The sequence below is a fragment of the Pleurodeles waltl genome, chromosome 6 (assembly GCF_031143425.1).
Source record: "Pleurodeles waltl isolate 20211129_DDA chromosome 6, aPleWal1.hap1.20221129, whole genome shotgun sequence".
Taxonomy (NCBI): Eukaryota; Metazoa; Chordata; class Amphibia; order Caudata; family Salamandridae; genus Pleurodeles; species Pleurodeles waltl.
Window position 1 is genome coordinate 834,838,203 of NC_090445.1, and position 23,216 is coordinate 834,861,418.

General features: G+C 43.0%; 1 protein-coding gene and 1 long non-coding RNA gene across 4 annotated transcripts in view; one reads left to right on the forward strand and one right to left on the reverse strand.

Annotated features, from left to right (window-relative positions):
- PDZD7 (PDZ domain containing 7) overlaps positions 1-23,216 on the reverse strand; it is a 608,602-nt gene that overhangs the window by 182,850 nt on the left and 402,536 nt on the right. For all 3 annotated transcript variants that reach the window (XM_069239535.1, XM_069239534.1, XM_069239537.1), the window contains one exon: positions 19,412-19,503. In XM_069239535.1, the coding sequence (XP_069095636.1) occupies positions 19,412-19,503 (92 nt within the window). The remainder of the gene's footprint in view (positions 1-19,411; positions 19,504-23,216) is intronic.
- Positions 18,667-23,216, forward strand: part of LOC138300316 (uncharacterized) — a 183,245-nt gene continuing 178,695 nt past the window's right edge. Inside the window, exon 1 of the long non-coding RNA XR_011204907.1 lies at positions 18,667-18,774. This is a non-coding gene — a long non-coding RNA (uncharacterized lncRNA). The remainder of the gene's footprint in view (positions 18,775-23,216) is intronic.

The window sequence follows — 23,216 nt, forward strand, 5'->3', positions numbered from 1 at the left end:
CCATTACGGTTTCACAGGTGTGGTTACCAACGTGTGTCATCTGCTTGCATCCTTCATGGACTTGTGATGTGTGACATAGGTATGTTGGCATTACAATAGAACCTTTTTGACACTGTCATTGATAATACAAATTTACCAAATCACAGACTGACTCCAGATAGTTTTATGCTTCAAGGGTGTTTATTTAAGTGCTCATAAATGGAGGGGGGTTGTAAAATGGTGATGTGGGATGGTGGAGGAATGTCCATGGCAGAGTCCAGTCTATTAGTCTCACAGGTGCTATGCCCATATGGGCATAGGAAGTGGAGCTTGGGCAGTTCCAATCTGGACAGGGTAACAAAGTGGGACAGTGGGAGGACAATCAGGGTGGTCTCATTTCCTGGCGGGGGTCTTGCCATCTTGCTCTGTCCTGTTCCTGGATCTCTGGGACCGCTTGCGGGGTGGTTCTCTGTCTGCAGGGGGTGGGGTGCTGGTGTGGTGGTCCTGTAACGGGGCGTCCTGTCCACTAGCGCCGGCGGAGGTGGTGGGCAGTTCATCGTCCATGCTAGTGTCAGGGGCCCCTTGAAGTGCCACGGTGTCCCTCATGGTCTTTTGTATGTCCTTCAGCACCCCTACGATGGTGCCCAGGGCGGAGCTGATGGTTCTCAGCTCCTCGCTGAACCCCAAATACTGCTCCTCCTGCATGCGCTGGGTCTCCTGAAACTTGGCCAGGACCGTCGCCATTGTCTCCTGGGAGTGGTGGTATGCTCCCATGATGGAGGAGAGGGCCTTGTGGAGGGTGGGTTCCCTTGGCCTGTCCGCCCCCTGTCGCACAGCAGCCCTCCCAGTTCCCCTGTGTTCCTGTGCCTCCGTCCCCTGGACCGTGTCCCCACTACCACTGCCCCCAGGTCCCTGTTGTTGTTGGGGTGGTGGGTTATCCTGGGTTCCCTGTAGTGGTGGACACACAGCTGATTGACGTGTCCTGGGTACGGAGGTATGGGCCCGCTGGGTGGGTGCTGTGCTGGTGTTACCAGAGGGTCGAAGGTCAGTGTTGGGCTGTGCCTGTGCGAGGAGAACCGACTGTCCCGATGCCCACGATGGTCCGGGCTGGTCATCTGGATCCAGTTGGCCAGAGCTGCTGTCGTCACTGTGGGCCTCTTCTGTGGGTGGAGTGGAGATGTCTGGACCCTCCTGTGTGGTGGCGTTCCGTAGTGGTCCTGCAGGGGTATAAGAGCATGATTATTGCATGTGTGTGTGTCATGGTGTGCAATGGGTGGGTGTGCGTGTACCCCAGTGCAAGCATTCCTGTGTGGGGGCTTGTGTGATGATGGTTAGGGGGTTGTTATGGGTATGTGCAGTGAGCATGCTTTAGTGATGGGTGACCATGCTTAGTTGTGTCATGCAGGGCTTGGTGTTGGGATGTGTGGTTTGTGTTATTAGTACATTAGTGAGGAGTTGGAGTGATGGGGAGGGGGTGAGGGCGGGGGTGTGTGATAGCATGCAGGTAGGGTGGGGGATATGATAGTTAAGATTTGACTTACCAGTGTCCATTCCTCCACTGACTCCTCCGAGGCCCTCTGGATGCATGATGGTTAAGACTTGCTCCTCCTATGTTGTTAGTTGTGGGGGAGGAGGTGGGGGTCCGCCGCCAGTCCGCTGTACCGCGATGTTGTGCCTGGAGACCACAGAACGCACCTTCCCCCCGTAGGTCGTTTCACCTCTTCCTGATGTCCGCCCGATTTCTTGGATGCTGTCCCACAGCGTTGACCCTGTCCACGATTCTGCGCCATAGCTCCATCTTCCTGGCTATTGAGGTGTGCTGCACCTGTGAGCCAAATAGCTGTGGCTCTACCCGGAGGATTTCCTCCACCATGACCCTGAGCTCCTCCTCGGAAAACCTGGGGTGTCTTTGGCGTGACATCGGGTGATGTGGGTGATGTGTGGGGTGGTGTATGTGTTGATGTGTGTGGTGCTGTGTAGTGGTGTGTGGTGTTTTGTGCGTGGACTGTTGTATGGGTGATGGTGTTGTGTGCCTCTGTGTGGTGGGGTTCTCAATTGCTGTGCTCTCTGTCTCTCGGCTTCCTCAAAATTTCTGGTCGTAGGGGTTTGTGGGTGATGTGGGTGTGTGTTTTATATTGTGTTGGGTGTGTGGGAGTGGTGTTTGTATGTGTATCAGGTGTGTGTATTCTGAATTGTCCAATGTGGCGGTGTTTTGGAGATGTGTGTGTATTTTGAGCGCGGCGGTGTGTACCACCAATGGAATACCACGGTTGAAAGACCGCAGCGTGGATTCGTGTGTCGTGATAGCATGGGCGTGTTTCTGTTGGCGTGACGGTGGAGGATTTGTTTTCGCCAGTTTATCACTGACCATTGATGTGGCGGACTTGTGTGGGTGTCTGTATTTCGGCAGATTTCGAGATGTGGGTCATAATAGCTGTGGCGGAATTCCGCGGCCGCGGCGTTGTATTGGCGGTCTTCTGCACGGCAGTAAGTGGCTTTTACCGCCAATGTTGTAATGACCCCCTAGGTCTGCCTTACTTAAAAAGACACATCTTTATATTGTTACTTTACTTTACAAAAAACTCTGAAATTTACTGTAACAAAGGCTAAAGTGATCTTAGAGTCTGGTCTGATAACTTACTTTTACATTTTTTTAAAACGTAGAAATTTACTAAAAATAACATAGGTTAAAAGGGTGTTATAGTTAGTTGAAAATGTCAGTTAAAACACAGTGCTTTAAACTACAAAAATTAGTCATATATTCATTATCTCAAGTAACTAACGTGTGCCATCGCCATGTTCTGCTAATTACCGCACATTTTACATCACACATGACATCTTCTATGACATTACTGATAACATCACCGCAACATCTGAAATTACATAATTGATGACAACACTGTGCATGGCAGGAGTATGATTTATAGCTACTTTAAGGCATGAGTTATAGTTAATTAACATTACTATAACTGGTACGTTTTAGCGTTTTTGTTAGTTTAAAACAACATGTTTTAACTGACATTTTCACCTAGTGTTAATGCCCCTTAAGCTTTGTTATTTCAGTGAATATATAAAAATAAAATGGAATATTGATACTTTTTTAAAATGCTGTGTGAATGTGAAGGAATTTAAAACTGGATGCTAAAAATTAAGTTGATATTCTTAGAGACTCATGGGAACAGCACAAGTATAGCAAAATAAATCTACTATGGATTATTGGTGGCCTCAACTGAAGCACTGCTATGTGCCCACAAAAAGAAAGCATTTGTTAGGAGTAAAAAAAGAGACAATGATTCAATATAGTGTGCCATTTGACCTTTTAGAAATCAAACTTAATTTTGAAAATTACCAACCTTTCCCTAAAAAATAAAATTTCAATTTTTATATATATTTTTGGCAAATGAATAAAATATTTCATGTGTGGGTTTGTTTGACGTATATTTCTTTCTGTATTTTTGTGGATTGTTTTTGAGGTTCAAATCGTAAACATTGTGTATGGTCAATCTCTCTGGACAATCACACAAGAAATGTAAATAACTTGAAGACATTTACTAGAGAGTGCCACAACCCTCGAAAGCATCAGGAACAACTGCCAATCTCTGGAATCATCCTCGACAGCATTCCCAAATATTCTACATTCTAATAAGAATGATATGTCATAGTATGCCATATCATCATGAAGTTACCACGATATCTCCCTTCTTCCCAATAAGAATTAAACAATACAAGATTACACAAAACAGCAAACCTAAGTCTAAAACAACTATTTAATAATAGAACATATGATAAAAATTAAAAAATCAAAACTAAAACAATTATGAAAAAAATCCTTAACCCATTGACATAGACATAGACCTAACAAGAAAAGAAGGGTAATCATGCACCATTATAAAATGCATTATAATTCCCTTTTAAACATTTATGCATTCCAGTTGTGTAAAGGTTTCTTGATAGTTCTAGTTCTTCTTCAATTGGTGGAAATATCCTGACTAGCATGAACACCATCTTGACAAAGAGGAACGTTATCATCATGCTTCACCTTTACAACTCTCTCCATATTCTACCATTCACCCCCTTTAATACAGATAGCATTTCCAGACACAGAATCAACGTGAACAGGTGTCCTGAACATAAACATCCCTTTAACAACATATGTAGGATCTTCAATGCGTACCTCAATCTCCCACTTTTATTTTAATATCAGACATTTTGACTCTGTGTCTATCATCAAACCAATCTTTCATTTTGACGTGAGAAGACTGAATTTTGGATCAAACTACACTGTCCATATTCTTTGTCTGTTCTGTTTTGAGCTGAAACATATGCAACCAACCAGGACACATTTTAGACACTGGAGAACTCCCTCTCATAATTTCAAATGGATGTATACCAGTATTACCATTCAGGCTTGAATGATGTGCCCACAACATGCTCTCCACCTCCTCCATCACCTCAACTTTATTTTGGATAAACCAGTGTACATAAGCCATCAACATACGATTCATTTTTTCCACCAGTCTATTGGCTTGAGGATGATAAATAGAAATTCTCGTGTACTTGATGACATTTTTCTCTAAAAAATCCTGCATAGCCTTCAACACAAATTGGACACCACCGTCCTACACAATTTCTTTGGGAAAACCTTCCTTTGGAAACACTTTCTTCACAAAATTGATAACCCCCTTTGTGTTAGGTTCTTCCATGATCCCAATCTCCTACCATTTGCTGTAGTACTACAACAACAACAACAATGGTGAACCTCAACTTCCATGGAAGAAAATTGAAAGTTCCAATAAAATCTATAGCTACCTTAGAACAAGGTTCTTCAGGTATTTCAGTGGGTTGAAGTAGAATGGGGCTACTCTTGAAGACTTTATCACTATTAGCACATATAACACATCTTTCAAACAACTCAACTACATCGCTATCCAGGCTCGGCCACCAATAGTTCATTCTGACCTTTCTTTTTGTAATGGTTTGACCTGGATGTATTTCATGAACACACATTAGCTTTTCTCTCAGACCAACAGGAAGTATAAACCTTCACCCCTGAATTAGCATGTCTTCATTTTCAATAGATAAGACATATGCTATTTTATAGATGGGCTGAATGTTAGCAGGCAACCTTTGTTCTTTTGGCCACCCTCCTGTGACATACTATTATACTTGCTTTAAAGTGTTGTCTTCTGGGAAAGCTACTTCCCATTCATGTTTGGTAAAACCACAAATGTTACACACATCAATAGTGACAATTAAACATTCCTCATCGGCCTCCTTTCCACTGACAATATAGTCTTCAGGCATTGGTGAACATGACAGATAATCAGCTCCTATATTCTTCCCTCCTGATACATGCTCAATGTCAAAGTTATACTGTAGTAGTTTTAACTCAATCTCGCTATTCTTGGGGTGTGATCTTTTGTGACATTGCCATTCAAAATTTTAACCAAAGGCTTGTGATCTGTTTTAAGAATGAGCTTCCTTCCCCAAGCGTAGCATTTAAAGCATTCAATAGCTGAACTACAAGCTAATAGCTCTTTTTCTATTTCAGAAAAATCTTCTCTGTGCCTCTCAAAGCTCAACGCTCTGGAAGCAAAGCTCAAAGCTCTGGAAGCAAACTCTATAGTTTGTTCACCACCCTCCTTAAGTAGCCCCAAACCTTCATTGCTTGCATCAACAGTGATTATGCATTCTTTCTGTGAGTCAAAATGTGTTAACACTTCAGCCGACACAATGTCATTTTTCAGTGCTACAAATTCAGTTGGCACTTTTCACCCAATAACATATTTTTCTTTTTTTAACAATTTGTGTAATACAGACATTTTAGCAATAAAGTTCCAGAAGAATTTAGAATAGAATTCTCACACTCCTAAAAAAGATGCAACCTGTTCACATGTACCTGAGATGGGAGCATTAACAATGTCATCAACCCCTTCTCAGAAATGACATGTTCAAAATACCATATACGTTTTTTTTAAACTCACATTTCTTCATGTTGGGTACAATTCCTGCCTCCCGCGAACCTTTTCAAAATGATAGTCATGGTTTTATCATACTCTTTCAAATCCTTTCCAGCAACTAGGATATCATCCTGAAAAGTGACAACCCCTTTTACTCCTTTCAAAACTTCCTCCAGAATCAGTTGAAAAACAGATGCTGCAGACACCAGCCCAAATGGCATTCTCTTGAATTGAAAAGGCCCTACCAGTGAAACAAATGCAGTCAAATGTCTAGAAGAAGGGTCCAATTCCACTTGATGATATACAGATGCTAAGTCAATTTTACTAACATTTCTCACACCCACAAACATAGTAACTATATCATTTATTCGGGGAAGGGGATGTGAGTCAACCACATCACATTATTTAACCTCCTGTGCTCTGTTTAAACTCTCAAATCTGCACTTTTTTCCAGGCCATCACTAAGGGAGGTAACCATAAAGATGACACCACTGGTTCGATCACATCATCTTCACACATTTCCCTAAGGACCTCTGCTAAATCTTCTCTTACACTAAATGGTACATTCCTTAACTTGTGTTTGATAAGTATAGTGTTACCTTGAACTCAAATTTTATGCTTGAACCCCTTTATCCTGCCCAGTTTGTTACTGAACACAGATTTGAAAGACTTTAACCATACATGAAGTAATGCCATTAACATAATCCTCCTCTACAACAATTATTACTTGTACCTTCTTTCCTGGCCTGAGGGTCACCTCAATAGGATCTTGATGATACCAACCTGTTGAGCTCTTTTTTAGCCATGCATTCTTTCCCTTTAATTTCCTCCCTTTGAAATCGAAAAAGGACTCAAAATACCCACTTAACTCAATCTTCCTTCCATCATATGAGACTGGATTCCTGTCAAGAGGTTTCAATTCCCTGACTCCTCAATTGTCTTTGCACAATTCTTTGAAGTTGTGGTAATTCGTGCCCCAGAATCAATCAACAAGTTGAGTACTTTATTATCACTCATGATGTTTTCGTATTGGTCTACACAATTTGTTTCTCCCCCTTGAACCACTTCAACTATATACCTTCCCTTCCAAAAGTGAGTCATCTTCTGACTCATCATTAGATTCCCTCTCTAGGAGTACATTGACTTTCTCTTTGTTGGACTGGCACAGATTGGCAAAATATCCTAACTTCCCACATGTCCTATAAGTAACATTTTTCGCAGGACAAGGATGACCATTGGGTGCGTGAGTAGTATAACCACATCTAAAACAAATATTTTTATGCTTGAAAATGGATTCGATTTTCTCCTTTTTTCTAGTTTTTCTTTTAAATGAGCTCTTGGTATTCCCTGACTCTTTTCCTCACTCTTTTCCTTGAACCACCCCACATTACTTTTTCTGTGTCAATTCTTTACATTACTTCTGTGACAATTCTACACTTTTAACTATATTGATAGTTTCAGTTAGAGTGGGATTCCTTAATGTGAACAATTTTTTTTGTAGCTTTTTATCACAACATCTAACTACAATTTGATCCTGAATCAACAGGGTTCTAAAGTTTTCAAATTCCCATCCTGCTGTAAGAATGACTAGTGCCGCCATATAAAAGTCAATAGATTCATCCTGATGCTGGTCCTGTGTGAAAAACTTGTGTTGGTTGACAAAAAGACTAGGCTGAACATCAAAATGTTTTTCTAATGCCATGACTGCTGATTGAAATTCACCAATGTCATCTGCATCTTCACCCAATTCAAGTGGTGGTAGCTGCTTTTATATAGATTGCCCTTCAAAATTCAAATTGTGTTCCAACAAAACCCTCATCCTTTATGGGCTCTACCTGTTACCACAATAGCTCCAATGTACTTTGTGAACGCTCTAAACCATGTTTTCCATGGTATGGGTGGTGCTGGAAATGGCCCTTTTTGCAGGGTTATCTTATCAAACTTTTTGCCTTCTTCCTCCTATTTTTTCAGGTCTGTTTTTGCTGCTTTATTGTCTCCGCACACTTTACCACTGCTAATCAGTGCTAAAGTGCAAGTGCTCCCTATATAAATTGTACTGTTGATTGGTTTATCCATGATTGGCACATTTGATTTAATATTAAGTCCCTTGTAAAATCCACTAGAGGTGCCTAGAGCCTGTAAATCAAATGCTACTAGTGGACCTACAGCACTGGTTGTGCCACCCACATGAGTGGTCCTGTGAACTTTCCTCAGACCTTCCACTGCAGTGTCTAGGTAAGCAGGCCTAAATCTTCCCTTTTACTACATGTAAGGCACCCCTAAGGTAGGCCCTGGGTAGCCCGATGGGCAGGCTGCAGTGTATTTAAAAGGTAGGACATGTACTGTTGTGTTTTACATGTCTTAACAGTGAAATACTGCCAAATTCAGTCTTCACTGTTGCAAGGCCTATCTCCCTCATAGGTTAACACAAGGGCTGCCTTTAAATAACTTTAAAGCGCAGATCCCCTTTGAGGGCAGATAGAAATATGGAGTTTGGGGTCTCTGCACTCATAATTTAAAAAGACATCTTTTAGTGAAGTTGGTTTTTAGATTGTGAGTTTGAAAATGCTACTTTTAAAAAGTAGGCATTTTTTTGCTGAAACCATTCTATGACTCTGCCTATTTGTGGATTCCCCATCTGGGTCAGTTTGACATTTGGGCTATTTACACCTCCCCTCTAGAGAGGGGCACAAAGGGAGCAGAGTGTAGCCTGCATATCCTGATGAGCCATCTCAGCTACAGTGGAGGGAGGAGTGGTCACTTACACCTGAAAGGACTGTGCCTGCCTTCACACAATGCAGCCTGGTGTGTGTCTGGGGCCTGCCCTGGACAAGGAAGGATCTTGCAAACACTTGAGACTTTTCTTTGAAGTTTGCCAACTTCAAAGGCAGAAAAGGGTATAAGTATTGGACCCAAAACCCCAGACTTTCAGAGTCTTTCTGGAATCAAGATGAACCTCTGCCAAGGAGAAGAGCTGAAGAGCTGGAGGAGGAGTACTGTCCCTTTGCTGTGTTGCTTTGTTGGGTTGGCCGGCAGTTGCGGCTTCTGCCTTAAAAGAGTGCAAAGGATGAACTTTGCTGTGTATCCTGCTTGAGAAAGTTCTCTGAGGACTTGGAGTAGAGCTTGCCTCCTGTTGGAAGTCTCAGAGAGATTAAAGACTTCAGTTTCCTTGACCTGCAGCACTGGGAACTGTGTGTTTTGTGCTGTTCAAGAGGAAAATCACTGCAACGCCACCAACAATGCAGCTGGCCTGCACCATGACCTGCCGACGCTGCACGGAGCCACACTGCTCTGCTTCACACCACGCCCCTGGTTTCACCGACGTCATCATCTGTCGACTTCCCAGAGCTGCTGCTCACATCTTGACCTGTGGTCCCAGCACTCCAGCATCGCCTGCTCACACCACAGTCTGGGCATCCCCGAAGCCGCCACTCTTGCTGATATCAGCGCCGCTGCCTGCACCGTGGCCTGTGGACACCACTCGTGAGGTACACAAAGCACCGTCCCTTCCCGCGCCATAGCCCCGGTCCACTGAAGCCAGCACCATTGACTCCAGTGTCGTCATCAGGCACCCCTGCCTGCACCATGGCCTGTGGATACCGCTCGTGAGGGTCAAGAAGGACTGCCCCGTCCCCCACTGCTGGCTTGGGCTTACCGACGACGGTGCTTCAGCAACGACAATGACACTGCCTGCACTGTGAACAAGTGACACCGCACGTTGCACCACCCCACGTCACACCGCAGCCCTGGTCTCACCGACGTTGGTGGACGCCATCACCAAATCGCTGCCTGCACAGAGACTTGTGGGCAGCGCATGTTGCATCATCCTGCTGACACCGTGACACCAATGACGCCGATCTCCAGAGTTCCCCGCGAGGATCACAACACCCTGCAATTCCAAAGGTACTGTTTGCAGGTCTTCCTGACACCGTAGCTGGCCTGCAACACTGCGGCCAGCCTGAACTGTTGGTTTTGTTGATCACAACACCTTGATAGCCCCAGGTGGAGCTATTGACTTCAAGAAATTGTATTTTTGAGTAAATATTGCAGAATTCATATTTTTATTACTGTATGTTGGATTTTTTATTTTATTTGGTCTTGTTTTATATAGATAAATATTGGATATTTTTCTAAAACTGGTGTGGTGTCCTTTTGTAGTGTTTTCACTGTGTTACTGTGTGTTATGTGCAAATACTTTAAACATTGCTTCTGAGATAAGCCTGATTGCTCGTGCCAAGCTGTCAAGGGGGTGAGCAGGGATGTGAGCGGGTATTTCCTTTATGCCGACTAGAGTGAGGGTCCCTTATGGACAGGGTGCAAACTGACTGCTAACTTGACCCCCATTTCTACAGGTGCTTCCCCAGATGTTTGAAGAAATGGAGGTGGTACACTGACACCGTGCATACTGATACAATAAAATGTTCAACTGTATAACTGTACAAACTGTGTAAACTAACTCAAATGGACAAAACAGATTTACTTGCAATACACAAAAATATGTGTATCACAGCAGAATACAGCAGATAGAATTGTTGCTTCACAACCATGCTACTTATGGTGTTGTCCTATTGAGAGTTACTTTGTGCTGCTTGTAACATTACTGTCCAAAATCACGGCCACTGTGAAATGCAAGAAAAATATTTATATACATATATAGTTGAATTATGTTTTGTTATAGATGAACCAAGGGTGTGTGCCTCAACAAAATTCTAGTACTGCACCATATAAGATTGCTGCGGCGCATGGCATTACCAACAATCCAAAGTCTGAAATACTAATACAGTGCAAGCTATGTTAAGCACAGTGTGCGCGTCATCGAAACTCAGGACTATACCCAAAAACCTAGTGATGTACATATATGTCAACATGGTGTGCGCATCACCGACACTTTAAATTGTCGCGATAGGCATTGACTGTCATGGTTTAACCAGGTGCCTCTGGTGGGTTCAGTGAGCGCATTTAAAGCGGCCGCCCAAACTTCCTCAATAAAGATGGCCACCCTCAGTCACAGTCTAGCTTCATGCCACCTGGGTGCCTCGGTACGCTTTGTGAGGGTAACACGTCACAGGACATCACTGCAGACTCTCGTGCACAAAAAGAATCTTGTGCGAACGCTCAAGCGTGTTTTTTAAAACTTTTCTTCAGATACCCCACATTAAAATTTCAAACTAAATGTTGGTTACTTTACTGCCAATGTCAGTCGGCTTGTTCCTTTGGGTGATAGCCGCTAGCACAACACAAGGGTGTGGATAGCGATGAAGAGGTGACATTTGACACATACAAAATCTCATCTTTAAATGTTGAAATCTCGTCATCGTAAATTCTTGGGTTGTGGTATGATCGTCGCCAAATTGTGGTGGTCGGTCTCTACGAATAATCACATAGGAAACGTAAATAATTTTAAGACATTTACCCGAGAGTGCCACAACCCTCAGCAGCGTCAGGAACAACTGCCGATCTCTGGAATCATGCTCGACAGCATCCCCAAACATACAACATTTCAATAAGGATGATGATATGTCATTGTATGACATATAATCATAAAGTTACCAGAAACTTCATTAGAAATCTGCAGTATCTAGCTACACATCCTTGTGTTCCGAACAGTCAGTGATTTCAAGATGCTGCTATATTCCAGTTTTCATGACTGTTTGATTTTCCATCATAGCCACAAGTCATTATATCGATATTGGTGCCTACTGTGGCATTACAAAACAAAGTACTTAACAATATGGATGACTGACTATTTTTTGTATGGTCTTCTTTTTTAAAACAATAATAGACAGATGAAGTCATCAAAGTGCTCCAATCATTTAGCTTCCTGACAAAGTGGGTGAAGTCATGCTAGGGCCCAGTTCAATATATAAAATAATAATTAATGCAAGAATCTCTGATGCAATTGGAGACTTATTCCAAGGACAGACTGATTTCCCTTCAATAACAAAATGCAGCAGCCCTATTGCTACAGAGAGAAAAAGTGCAGGGATTGCTTAGTGCCCATTGCATGATGACATCCTCACTGTATAGGAATCCTGGTTACGCCTGCATTTGAAAACCTAGTGGAATAAGCTGCAGTCACAGGTGGACCCAACTGATACAACGTGAGCTATTCACTCTTGTCTGCTAGGAAATTAAGATGGGTTTAGCCTGGTGGATATAGTCAGCTTATCTATGGAGGAATGTGCCCGTGTCCATTTCAACTAACTCTTAGTGTCACTATGGATAACAGGCACTTGGTTTGGAGAATCTCCGGGTGAATAGGTCAGTTCAGAACAGATGGTCTCAAAAATAGCCTCTGCAATCACTCATTTGTACAGAACTCTGTGCAATCCTCAGACCACAACTTTGCTCCAGCAAATCAGGGTCATTCATTCTTATCCGATAGTACAGTTAGGTGGCACAAATCTGTGAGAGTAAGCTTAGAAAATGATTATGCACGGAGATTTTCCACCTGATATCCAAGCCAACACCTGGGATTTCTGAAATTCCCTCGTCAGAAACCTACTCAAAAGTCAGGATTAAATCTACCCTGAGCAAACCTCTGCCTTTAATAATTTATCTGAATCACCATGTAAGGTCCAATGCTACTCTCTCTCATGCGCTGTGATTGTTCCCCGGTGTCTCAGGTCTTGTGAATTCCTTTAATAACTATGGGTCCTCTAACCTTGCTATATACAGGGTGGGGCATTCAAATTTTGGTGGGCATTTTGTGAATCTTCAGGAGCAGTGAAAGTCATCCTTGACTTCCCTGACGTGAGACCTTCACTTGAATCGAAATATCCCCTTGACCTTGCCAAGATTTATGTGCTGAAAGTGCTCCCACTGACACATTGGGAGCGCTTTTAGCAGAAGCACTTCGGAAAGTTTGTGATGATGGCCACCCACTATATCACATGTCGGTATTGTTTTTTCGTATTTCAGAAAGAATACCAAAAAAGAGTTTATTTCTCAAATACACATTTTTTTTTAAATCAATGACCCGGACATGCAGGGAGTCTTCTATCTATGCTTGGTGGCAACTGATGGCTCTTCCTGCCCTGTAATGCAATGTATTGCATGGTGGTCCTGAACCCGAAAGATATGCATCAAAAAGCTGGACCTTCAGATAATTGACCCTGGTGGCTCTCTGGAAGAGATTTTTGAAAGCACAGGCACGCTGTTAGTTGGGTCTGCCATTAGAATTCTCAATGAGTAGGAGATTTGCACATTAGGTGGAGGAGGGTGTTGTACACTGCTTATTTACTGAGGTTTACCCATAACGTCAAACTCTAAATGGCCCCTGGCGGCCTACAATTACTGCAGTGCAACATATTGTGCTGCACAATGTGTACAATTTCTTGGATATTTAGACATAATGACCATGTAATCCTCACGTTTTACGCGGTTCAAGTCTTGATATGCCATTTATCTTATTTAACAATTCCAGTGGGGGAGGGGCACTGGAGCCCATTGAAGCCATTTCGTAAGGCCTGCGTCCTGTCTCCACCACCCTCTTCAGCTCCAAGGGGATTATGGCAGTAAAGAGCTCGAGAGAGGAGGGAGAATGAGTTAGAGGAGGGAGAATGAGTTAAAGGAGGGAGAATGAGAGAGGAAGAGCGAGGGAGTGAGAAAGAGGAAATAACCAAGGCCGGTTTGAACACTTTTGCCAGGACTGCTTCTGATTCCCAGTGCGGAACTGAAAAGGATAGTTAAGCAAAGCAAATTGATGAAATACAAATATGTCCTGTTCAAAAACAACAAAAAAGACTTTAGAAAGGCAACAACCTTGGACAGTCTGTTCTGTTCTTGACCTGCGCATTCCATTAAGCCGACTCATTTCACAGCCCATTGTTACATCCTTCAGGAAACAGAAGGAAGATTCTTTCTCATGGCTGATCTGTGGTTCTAGAATGTGTGACCTTCACCCATCACTCAGCAAAGGCCCTAGTAAAAGGCTTGCCTTATCACCACCCTGTCTTCAGTACTGCTTAGTGTTCCAGCTTTTCACGCTCCTTTGGTTTCTTAATCGCAAGCCTCAATCTATTAAGTACAGGGTCGATTTACAATGCTTGTTTCAAAAGTAAGTGACTTATTTCAGGAAACTATTAGTCATGCCTAATGTGCTTTGATTCATAAAAGGTAATTCAACATGGGCGAGTGTATACCACACATGTAAAACGCATGTGTTTGCACAATCTAGTGTTACCAGAGGAGTCACTACAAGTATGCCATTGAAGTTATGCAAATACCCACAAAACAATATCTTTGCGGTTACGTACAAGAGTTTGGAAAAGCAGATCTCCTTACTTGGTGCTCTTATCCAGACCCAAATGGTTCTAGCATACTTGTGCAGTATTTTTAGGGACCTGCGCCGATGTGTTCACTTTTCGTCCTTTCGTGAACTGCGCGCCTGCTTAGGGGTCACACTATATTTCAGGAAGTTTACATCTGTAAATCCCGACCTTTGTGAATTGACCTCTAACCCAATTTATAGACTTTCACAGATCGACAACACAAGCTCCGTGACACACAGAAATATAAAGACTAATATAGACCAAAGTCCAGTTGGACTCACATATAAAGTTGTGCGCTCGGAGTTTCAGAATCGGACGGTTTACGACCACAGCTTTTCTTTCTAAGCATTTACTCTCGCTTAAATGTTAGAAGACACGAGCCTATATATTGGGCAGCTGTTTCTCTCAAGCCCGGCTGATGCCTCAGTAGGGGCTGGTTGGCAAGGGCAGGAACACGGTAGCCTTTGTCTGAGTTTGGAATGAGCGAAGTGCAGGAATGCCAGGCATGCACGCTTTATGGGCGTCCATTTTCACAAAAGACAGCAACTGTCACCACTCTTACAATCCCCTTTGAATGAATTGCAAAAATTGTGCCCTGATTTATTAAGGGTAAAACCGAAGAGCAGGACAACACATTGACAAACTGGAAGTAACATACAACATGAGGGTGTGTCTCCTGCCAAGCATGTGCTTTATTCTCTCTAATGCATGCGTACAAAACACTCTACGTAAGCTGTTTCTATGCAGGACTGCACAGACACCATGCCCCATCATTAGCAGAAAGCAGCTGTCGCTAGCGAGCAGAACACCGGCAAATTAGCAAGTTGCTAAACCAACCATCACGTTTCATTAAACATTTAGTTTTCATTCGGGCCGGTTGCTGGTCCGAATGCCTTGCTTTATAATGCGTGCGACTTCCCAAACAGGCACCTCTGATTGGTGCCTTCTGTCAATAGATGCCTTTGATTAGCCAGGTCCACATCTAATACAGTAGCAGGGGATGAACGCATCTTAATGTCCAGGGGAGATCTACCACAGGCATCTATCTCAGCGTCTTGGACCTAAGCACGTTGGTTTTACACAGCAGAAACTTGCAGACTGCTTATCAGCAGTGACGTTTTCTCTTCAAGGGCGTCGGGGCTCCGCCCCCTTTACATTCTCGGTGAAAAATAATGCATGGAAGCAAAGCTGAAACTGCTTCCTTAAAACAACTTATGAACACAGTGTATATACATGTTGAATTCTCTTTCTGAGGCTGCTCTACACTACGGAATGACCGTACTCCTTGCAGTGGTGACAGTGGAGTGACGCTTTCCTGGGCAGGCACAAAGTCTAGAGAATTTTGCTGGGCCGACTATCTCACAGCCCTGAGGCCTGTGAGGTCACAACTCGGCAAAGACACTGCATCAAGGTTCAGTCTCCACCCCCTGATGACGTGGAGGTAGAGTTAGCTCTGGGCGTTTCAGATTCAAGCCCTGCAGCTCTCGGCCTCCACGTCAATCAGTGAGAGGAGACCATTGTCACCACACCCTTTTCCAACTCGTCACAGTGTGGGGTGGTACCAGACCCTGTGACGAGTGGGGTAGAGACTACAAGCAGGAAGCCACGAAATCGAGTGTGCGCAGTGTGTGAGCTGGACTTTTGAAGACACACTGCGCAGACTCGAGGTGCTGCTTCCCACGCTGCAGTTCATGCTGGATGCCTTTTGAGCTCCGGTATGCCTTATATTTACTGCCAGCAAGCAGACTCGTGGGGACAGTGAAGCAAAGAGCAAGTTGTTGCACATTGCATGTGCGTGTGTTTATTTGAATTAGTCAGCATCCCTTAGTCCCGACTCGCCTGGCTTGAAGCTTCCCTCCATGTCACCAGGTGAGGCAACAAAAATGTCAGCTGGGGGTCATAAATAACGTGAAAGGGTGAATGGGTGTATGTGTGAGTGAATGGATGGATGGCTGATGGATGGATGTGTGAGTGAAAGGGTGGGTGGATGGATGTATTAGTGAAAGGGTGGATAGATGGGTGAGTAAAACAGTTGGTGGGTAAAAGTGAAAGGATGGATGTAGGATGGATGAGTAAAAGAATGGATGGATGAGTGAAAGAGAGGATGGATGGATGGGTAAAAGGGCGGATGGATGATTAAGTTCAAGAATGGATAATGGCTGGATGAATGAAAGAGAGGGTGAAAGGGTAGGAGGATAGATGAGTGAAGGTGTGGATTGATGATGAGAGAAATTATGGATGCTTGAGTGAGTGAAAGTATGGATGGTTGAGTAAAAAGTCAGATGGGTGGATGTGTGAGTGAAAGGGAGGATGGATGGATGGATGAATGAAAGGGTGGATGGATGGGTGAGTAAAAGGGTGGGTGGGTATATGAGTGAAAGGATGGATGTAGGATGGGTGAGTAAAATAATGGATTGGTGAGTAAAGAAAGGATGAATGAGTGAAAGAGTGGGTGGATGGATAAAATGGTGGATGGATGAATACGTGAACAAATGGATGGATGAATGAAAGAGAGGGTGAAAGGGTAAATGTATGGATGGGTGGATGAGTGAAAGGTTGGATGGATGATGAGAGAAAGTATGGATGGGTGAATGAAAGGGTGGATGGATGATGAGAGAAGGTATGGATGGTTGAGTGATGGTATGGATAGATGGAGTGAAAGTGTGGATAGATGGATGAACGAAGGAATGCACGGATGAGTGAAAGGATGGATGAGTAGACGAATGAATTGATGAGTGAAAGTGGGTTGATGCATAGATTAAAGGGTGGATGGGTGGATGAGTGAAAAAATTGATAGATGAGTGAAAGGGAGGGTAGATAGATGGATTAAAGAGTGAATTGATGGGTGAGTGAAAGGTGGATGGATAGGTGGATGAGGGATGGATGGAAAGATTACGAGAGATAAAATGATGGATGGATGAGTGAAAGGATGGCTGAGTGAAAGTATGGATGGATGAGTGAAAGGGAAGGTGGATTGATAAATGGATTAAAGGATGGATAGATGGATGAGGGAAATAACGGATGGATGAGTGAAAGGTAGGGTCGATGGATTGATGAAAGGGTGGATGGATCAATGAGTGAGTGACTGAAAAGATGGATGTGTGAAAGGATGGCTGAATGATAGGTGCGTGGATGGATAGGTTTGATGGCTACATATTGAGATGAATGGATAGACTGGAAATGTATGGGTGGACAGACAGAATGGTGAAAGACTGAATGATGGATGAAAGAATGAAAGAATGAATAAATGACAGAATGAAATGGTGGATATCAGCAGGCGAATGGAAGGAGGAAATTGGGAATGGATACAATTAAAACAGGAGCGCTCTTTTGGGAAGGGATGTGATGACTTGCTTTGTTTGCTTGGTGCCATATAGTAAGAGCTTTTGTTCGAAGTGCGTGGTGTTTAAATTTTCTGGCTTCTCCCTTGAACCAGCCACAGAGCAGATATAGTTAACGCTGGGCCAGAAGTCCCCAAAGGGCATGCAAACCCATTAAAACTCCTGCAGGGGAAGGTGCCAAGTGTGCGCACAGTTGTGACCGAAAAACATGCCAAACACGGTATATGTTGAAACTGCCCATTAACATGTTTAGGGGCAGTGATGAATTCATCCGTTAGTGCAAACATGTTGTGTGGCCAGGGAGACAGATTCTCTCCAGACACCATCTTAGTGTTGGTGTAAAAACAGACAGTACAATTAACATGATATATGTGATTGCACTTAGAAAAATGGGTTGGTGCCAAATTGAAAACACTGAAATGGTGACTAGCATCCCAAAAATTGCCATGCTCCCCACCCCCCACAATGTGAACCTCTTCCTCCCCCACCCCGGGCCAAGCCCAGGCCCACCACTCTCAAACTTCACCAACCGCCGCTGCTTATCAGTGATTAGTTCCTACGGTATTGTTTGGTATGTGAGCTCCACTGTGTACAGTGGCAACGCATTCATCTGCCTTACCCATTGCATGAGGCCTGTGACTGGATGAAAGGCAGAAGGATTTTTTTAGCAGTCCGTTAACCTGGGCTGTTGATAAGCTTGCTGGAAAACCTGTGTGTGTGTGGAAGAAAAGCATTGGTGGCTCTTGTAATTAGGGAAGCTGAGGCGAGATCCGACAGAAAAATGGGGGGGATTTTACGACATTGAAGATTTTATGGAGATGTAAAAACAAGGCAGATGAATTTGGGTTTAAGGTGGAAGAGAAAGGACAGGCTTCTCGTGGTTTTGTGAGTAAGATCTGGTCTGATTTTACAAAATATTTCCAATCAATACTTGACATGTGCTTGTCATTTCTCGAATGATGGGAGAATTAGATGTGCGGTAAAGGATAAGAGGAACGTTTAGACGCAGATTTTCTCAAGTTGGTTTCTTCTGTGTTCGTTTTGACTCTGAAGTGTGTTACCTTATCTTACCTATTGAACGGTTTGTAATCTTTGGCAGGAGGTACATGGAGTACTCCCCCAAGCCTAGCTGATTCACTTTTGAGGGGGAAAGGAATTTGGTGCTGGTGTGATCACTCAGCCTAGAAGTGGATTTCAGACTTCGCAATATTCGGATTTAAGGTGGGAAATTCTTGGATCAATCAGTTACGATGCTACCTTTATCATTGGTGGGTTTACAAGAACACTACTGAGATTGTTCTTCTCTGAGTTGAGAGAATTGCACAGTCCAAGGTGGTTTTCTTCCCAACTGATACTGAAGGCCAACAAGAAATTGTTATTGGAGACTACGATTTGGATTTCTAGTTTCTCAGTTCCTTGATCTTTCTGTGATATGACCAGAGGACAGCTTGTGGCACTGTTCTACCCTATGATTTTGATGAAGTGAGGCCAGTGCAGTATGTGCCTTAATACTCGGTCATGTTTTTCACAAATATATGATTACTTTTCAAAATAAAACGTTTATTTTTCAAATAATTTTAATGAGCCTCTATTACTCCATAATTAGTTTATAGCACCATTGTTCAACACTCGAAGTGACATTTTTATATGTACTTGTGCAGATGTAAATTAATTTATGTTTTGCTACTTTTTTCAGTTTCACATTTAAAGGGTGCATATTAACTTCCTCCTATCACAGTGCAAATTCGGGATTGTATATGAAAATTAGAATGTGTTCACAGATTGTTTTGCTTATGTTAGGATTTTTCTGTGCACTTACAAGGCGCTTACAAAATATCTTGAGGGATAGTTCACTTACCTTACATCTCTTAAGAGCAAGAGCTTCTCTGGTCGGTCTAGAATTGCCAGAAGTGGCTTAACTAGATCTTCCACACCTCCTTCCTCGACATACTAAAGAAATGAAAAAAAACGAAACTGCTATGAATGCTAGATACATGTAGTGGCTAAAACCAAATCTCACAAGAAACAACTGCACGTCAGAAATAGTCAGCAGTTGCGACACAGAAATAGCAGGCTTGTGTGAATGGATTAATTTAGCTTAAAGGTACGATAGTGTAAGAAGTAAATAAACTGGTGATTTGTAGGTTGTATGATAGATACTCTGCAGACAATGTTCAGCGCTGCCAATATTTTCACAAAATACCCTAGATCAGGCACCCATAGTTAGTACAAAAAGCACTACTTAGGAAGGGAGTCACTGCATGATCTCTTACTAGGGATACTTACTATACTGCTATTTAGATGGAACATGGAAGGATGGCTGGATTTATAGCAGACCATTTTCATCTCACACTCTGAACACCCCTGGGCCTCAGTTTCTTCCAATGCAATGTCTCCCAGCAAGCTCCTCATGTCCATCACAGCACGGTTTGCTGGGAACTCAAATGTTCCGGATCACTCCTAGGATTCTCACAACTGTTGTATTTTGAGAAGCACTTTGGAGAATGAGGTATAGGATCCCATCTGTACTTTAGATAGATATAGGGCCCAACTTCCTACTCAAAGAGCAGGGATGTAACTTCAAGGGGATGTTTGGGATGTGACACCCCCCAGATAAATGGACTCTTGGCTTGGTAGTTGGTTCTGGGGGCCCCAAGTCGGGTCTGCTTTCTCTGTGTTGGTTTTGCTTGTCATAAGCCAAAACAGTGACCTTTGATGTATATAAGAGAGAGAGACAGATAGAGACAGACAGAGAGAGACAGATAGAGACAGACAGAGAGAGAGAGATAGAGCATGAGAGAGAGAGATCCATCTGGTGGCTGACTTTCAAAATGTGAAACCAGTCTGGAATCAATACGAGCTTCACTGCTTGTCCAAACTGTGTGATCATATAAAGATATTTTATTTTACAGAACCTCCTTTTTCTTTAATATCACACATGAACACGCTTTTAAATACTTGGATTCAGAATATGCACTGTACAAGTACCTCTTATGTTTGATTTAATACATTATAATGGTGCCCCACCTGTAATACGATTCTAAGCGACATTTAGAGTTTATATGATTACTGACTTGCCTCTCAGTTTACTAATTGCAATGTTGTTGGGTAGCAAGCCATCAATGTTTCTAACTTTTAATAAATGTCTTTCTATGCAGTGATATAATCTGACGTACTAGGGCAAAACACTTCTGCATGTTCAAAATTCCCTGAAGTTTATTTCTTGAAGAGAATGTATCATATTTTTACCTTTTGTTGCTTGCATGTTTACATGCAAAAACCTTGCACGGTTCAGCACGCACACAGACTCTTAAGGCCAAGCTAGACATCTGTCTCAGCTCTGGCTCTACTCACCCTATTAAAAACTTGCAAGCCCTACTCTGCTTGTGCTTAGTAGATGGAGCCATCAGTCATTGATACAATGATTTGTTAAAGGCGAGGACTAGAAACATGGGGCCAGATGTATGAAAGCATTTTGCATTCGTAAACGGTGTGAATGCAAAATGCCATTTCAGAATGTACGAAATACATTCTGAACACAATTTTAAGGAATCACTAAAATAGCGATTCTTTAAAATTGCGACCCTGTTTAGAGAGTCGCAAATTGCGACTCTCTAAATTAGAAATCGCAAATAAGGATTCCTTATTTGCGATTTCTTAGCACATGTATGAAGCCATTCCTAAAGGTGATTTCGGCATTTAGGAATCGCTAATTACCACCAAATTGAACTTGGTGGTAACCATGTGCAAAATTAAAAAATGCATTTAAAATGCATTTTTAAATTGTACATGTAAAGCACACATGCCCTTTTGGCATGTGTGCACCTTACATGTTCCCCAAAAAACTTTTGGGGTGCAGCAGAGGGGGCCTTAGCCCCCCAGCACCCTGGGGTTTTGCATTTCCAAAATTGCGATTTCTGGTCCAGAAATCGCAATTTTGGAAATGCAAAAAATTCGCAGCTATGGGCCAATAGGCCCATAGCTGCGAATGGGGCAGGTATCGCAATTTGCAAATCGGTAATAGCATTTGCGATTTTTAAGAAATCGCTAATACCAATTCGCAAATGTGATACATGGCACTTTGCGAGTCGGAAATAGCGATTTCTTAAAAATCGCTATTTCCGAATCGCAAAGGGCCATGATGATACATCTGGCCCATGGTGCCTACTGCATACCGAAACAGACAGTTCTTCTCATAAAGAGCTTCTATGACCATTTTACCTACATGGTGGGAAATAGTATAGCTTCAAAGTCAAGACCGATGTGAGACAGGGAAGCATGATGTCAGCATTGCTCCTCAATCAAGTTATCAAATGAGTGATGTGACGCACAACAGAAGACCAAGCCAGAGACATCAGGTGCACCTAATTCTCTGCACTGGACAACATTTGTCTGTGCACATAACCTAGACTTGTTCTTTCACACACACAAGGATATGTAGGAAAAAAAATCTTGTCTCAACATCATGCACTGCCAGTGGGCCTGAAAATCAACACAAAGAAATCAGAGGTCATGCCAATCAACATCTCAAAGCCTTATCCAATCAAGGTGGATGGCGGTGACCTTGTGGTGAATCCATTTTATTTCCCACTAGGCACACGCACCAGCTTAGCCTTCTGTTTGAAGGCCTGTTGTCTCAGTCAGCTGGTGACCTTTTACCCACTAAGGCATGCTCTAGTTTATTCCATTTATTTTGTTATTTCTTTTAGCACTTTGCAGCTGCCTACATTTTTATAGGAAATGCTTTGCTTTGGCTTATCAGTGCCATTCTGAGAAAGTGTCATTATCAGTGATGTACATAGATGTTGTCATCATGTCCCTTTCTTACTTACGCATGACAGTAACATAATGCACACTTGTTAGGGATTGTTTATGTAATTTCTGACACGTCTGTCACATTATCAGTTGTTTAGGAACATACCTGCATCAGGGATCCTACATGAGCCGTATACATACACATCAGACGGACACGATCATTAGAGGCGTTCCTTTCAGATGCCATCTACACTGCACGTCACCTTGCTGCAGAACTCAGCCTTTGTGTCTTCCTAGAGTCTGATCTAAAGACCTCATTCCAAGGTAACTATGGATAGGGGTGTTGTTAGAAATGGGGTCTTTGGTTGACAGTCAGGTTACCCCCTGTTCAAGCAAGGAACCTCACTCTAGTCAGGGTAAAAGAGAATCACCCTCAACTAACCCCTGCTTACCCCCTTGGTAGCTTGGCAGAGCAGTAGGCTTAATGTAAAGTATTTGTACCAACACACACAGTAACTTAATGAAAACACTACAAAATGACACAACACAGGTTTAGAAAAATAGGAAATATTTATCTAAACAAAACAAGACTAAAGCGACAAACATCCTCAATACACAAGTCAAGTTGTTAATAAAAATGCAAAAAGAGTCTTTAAGTAGTTTCAAACACACACTAACTCTGTAAGCGTGAAAAAGTACCATGGGTGGGTCAAAAATAACCCAGCACTGGCGAATGTGCGTCAAAAAGGGCTTGCGATGCGTTGATTCCACTCACGAGCGGGACCTTGCGCTGTTTCTCCTTTCACCAGGTTGGGGTGCGTCGTTTCTTATCTCTTCAGGAGAGCAATGCGTCGATTCGGTCAGCGCTCTCGAATCCGGGAAGGCCTTGCGTTGTTTTTCCACGCCCA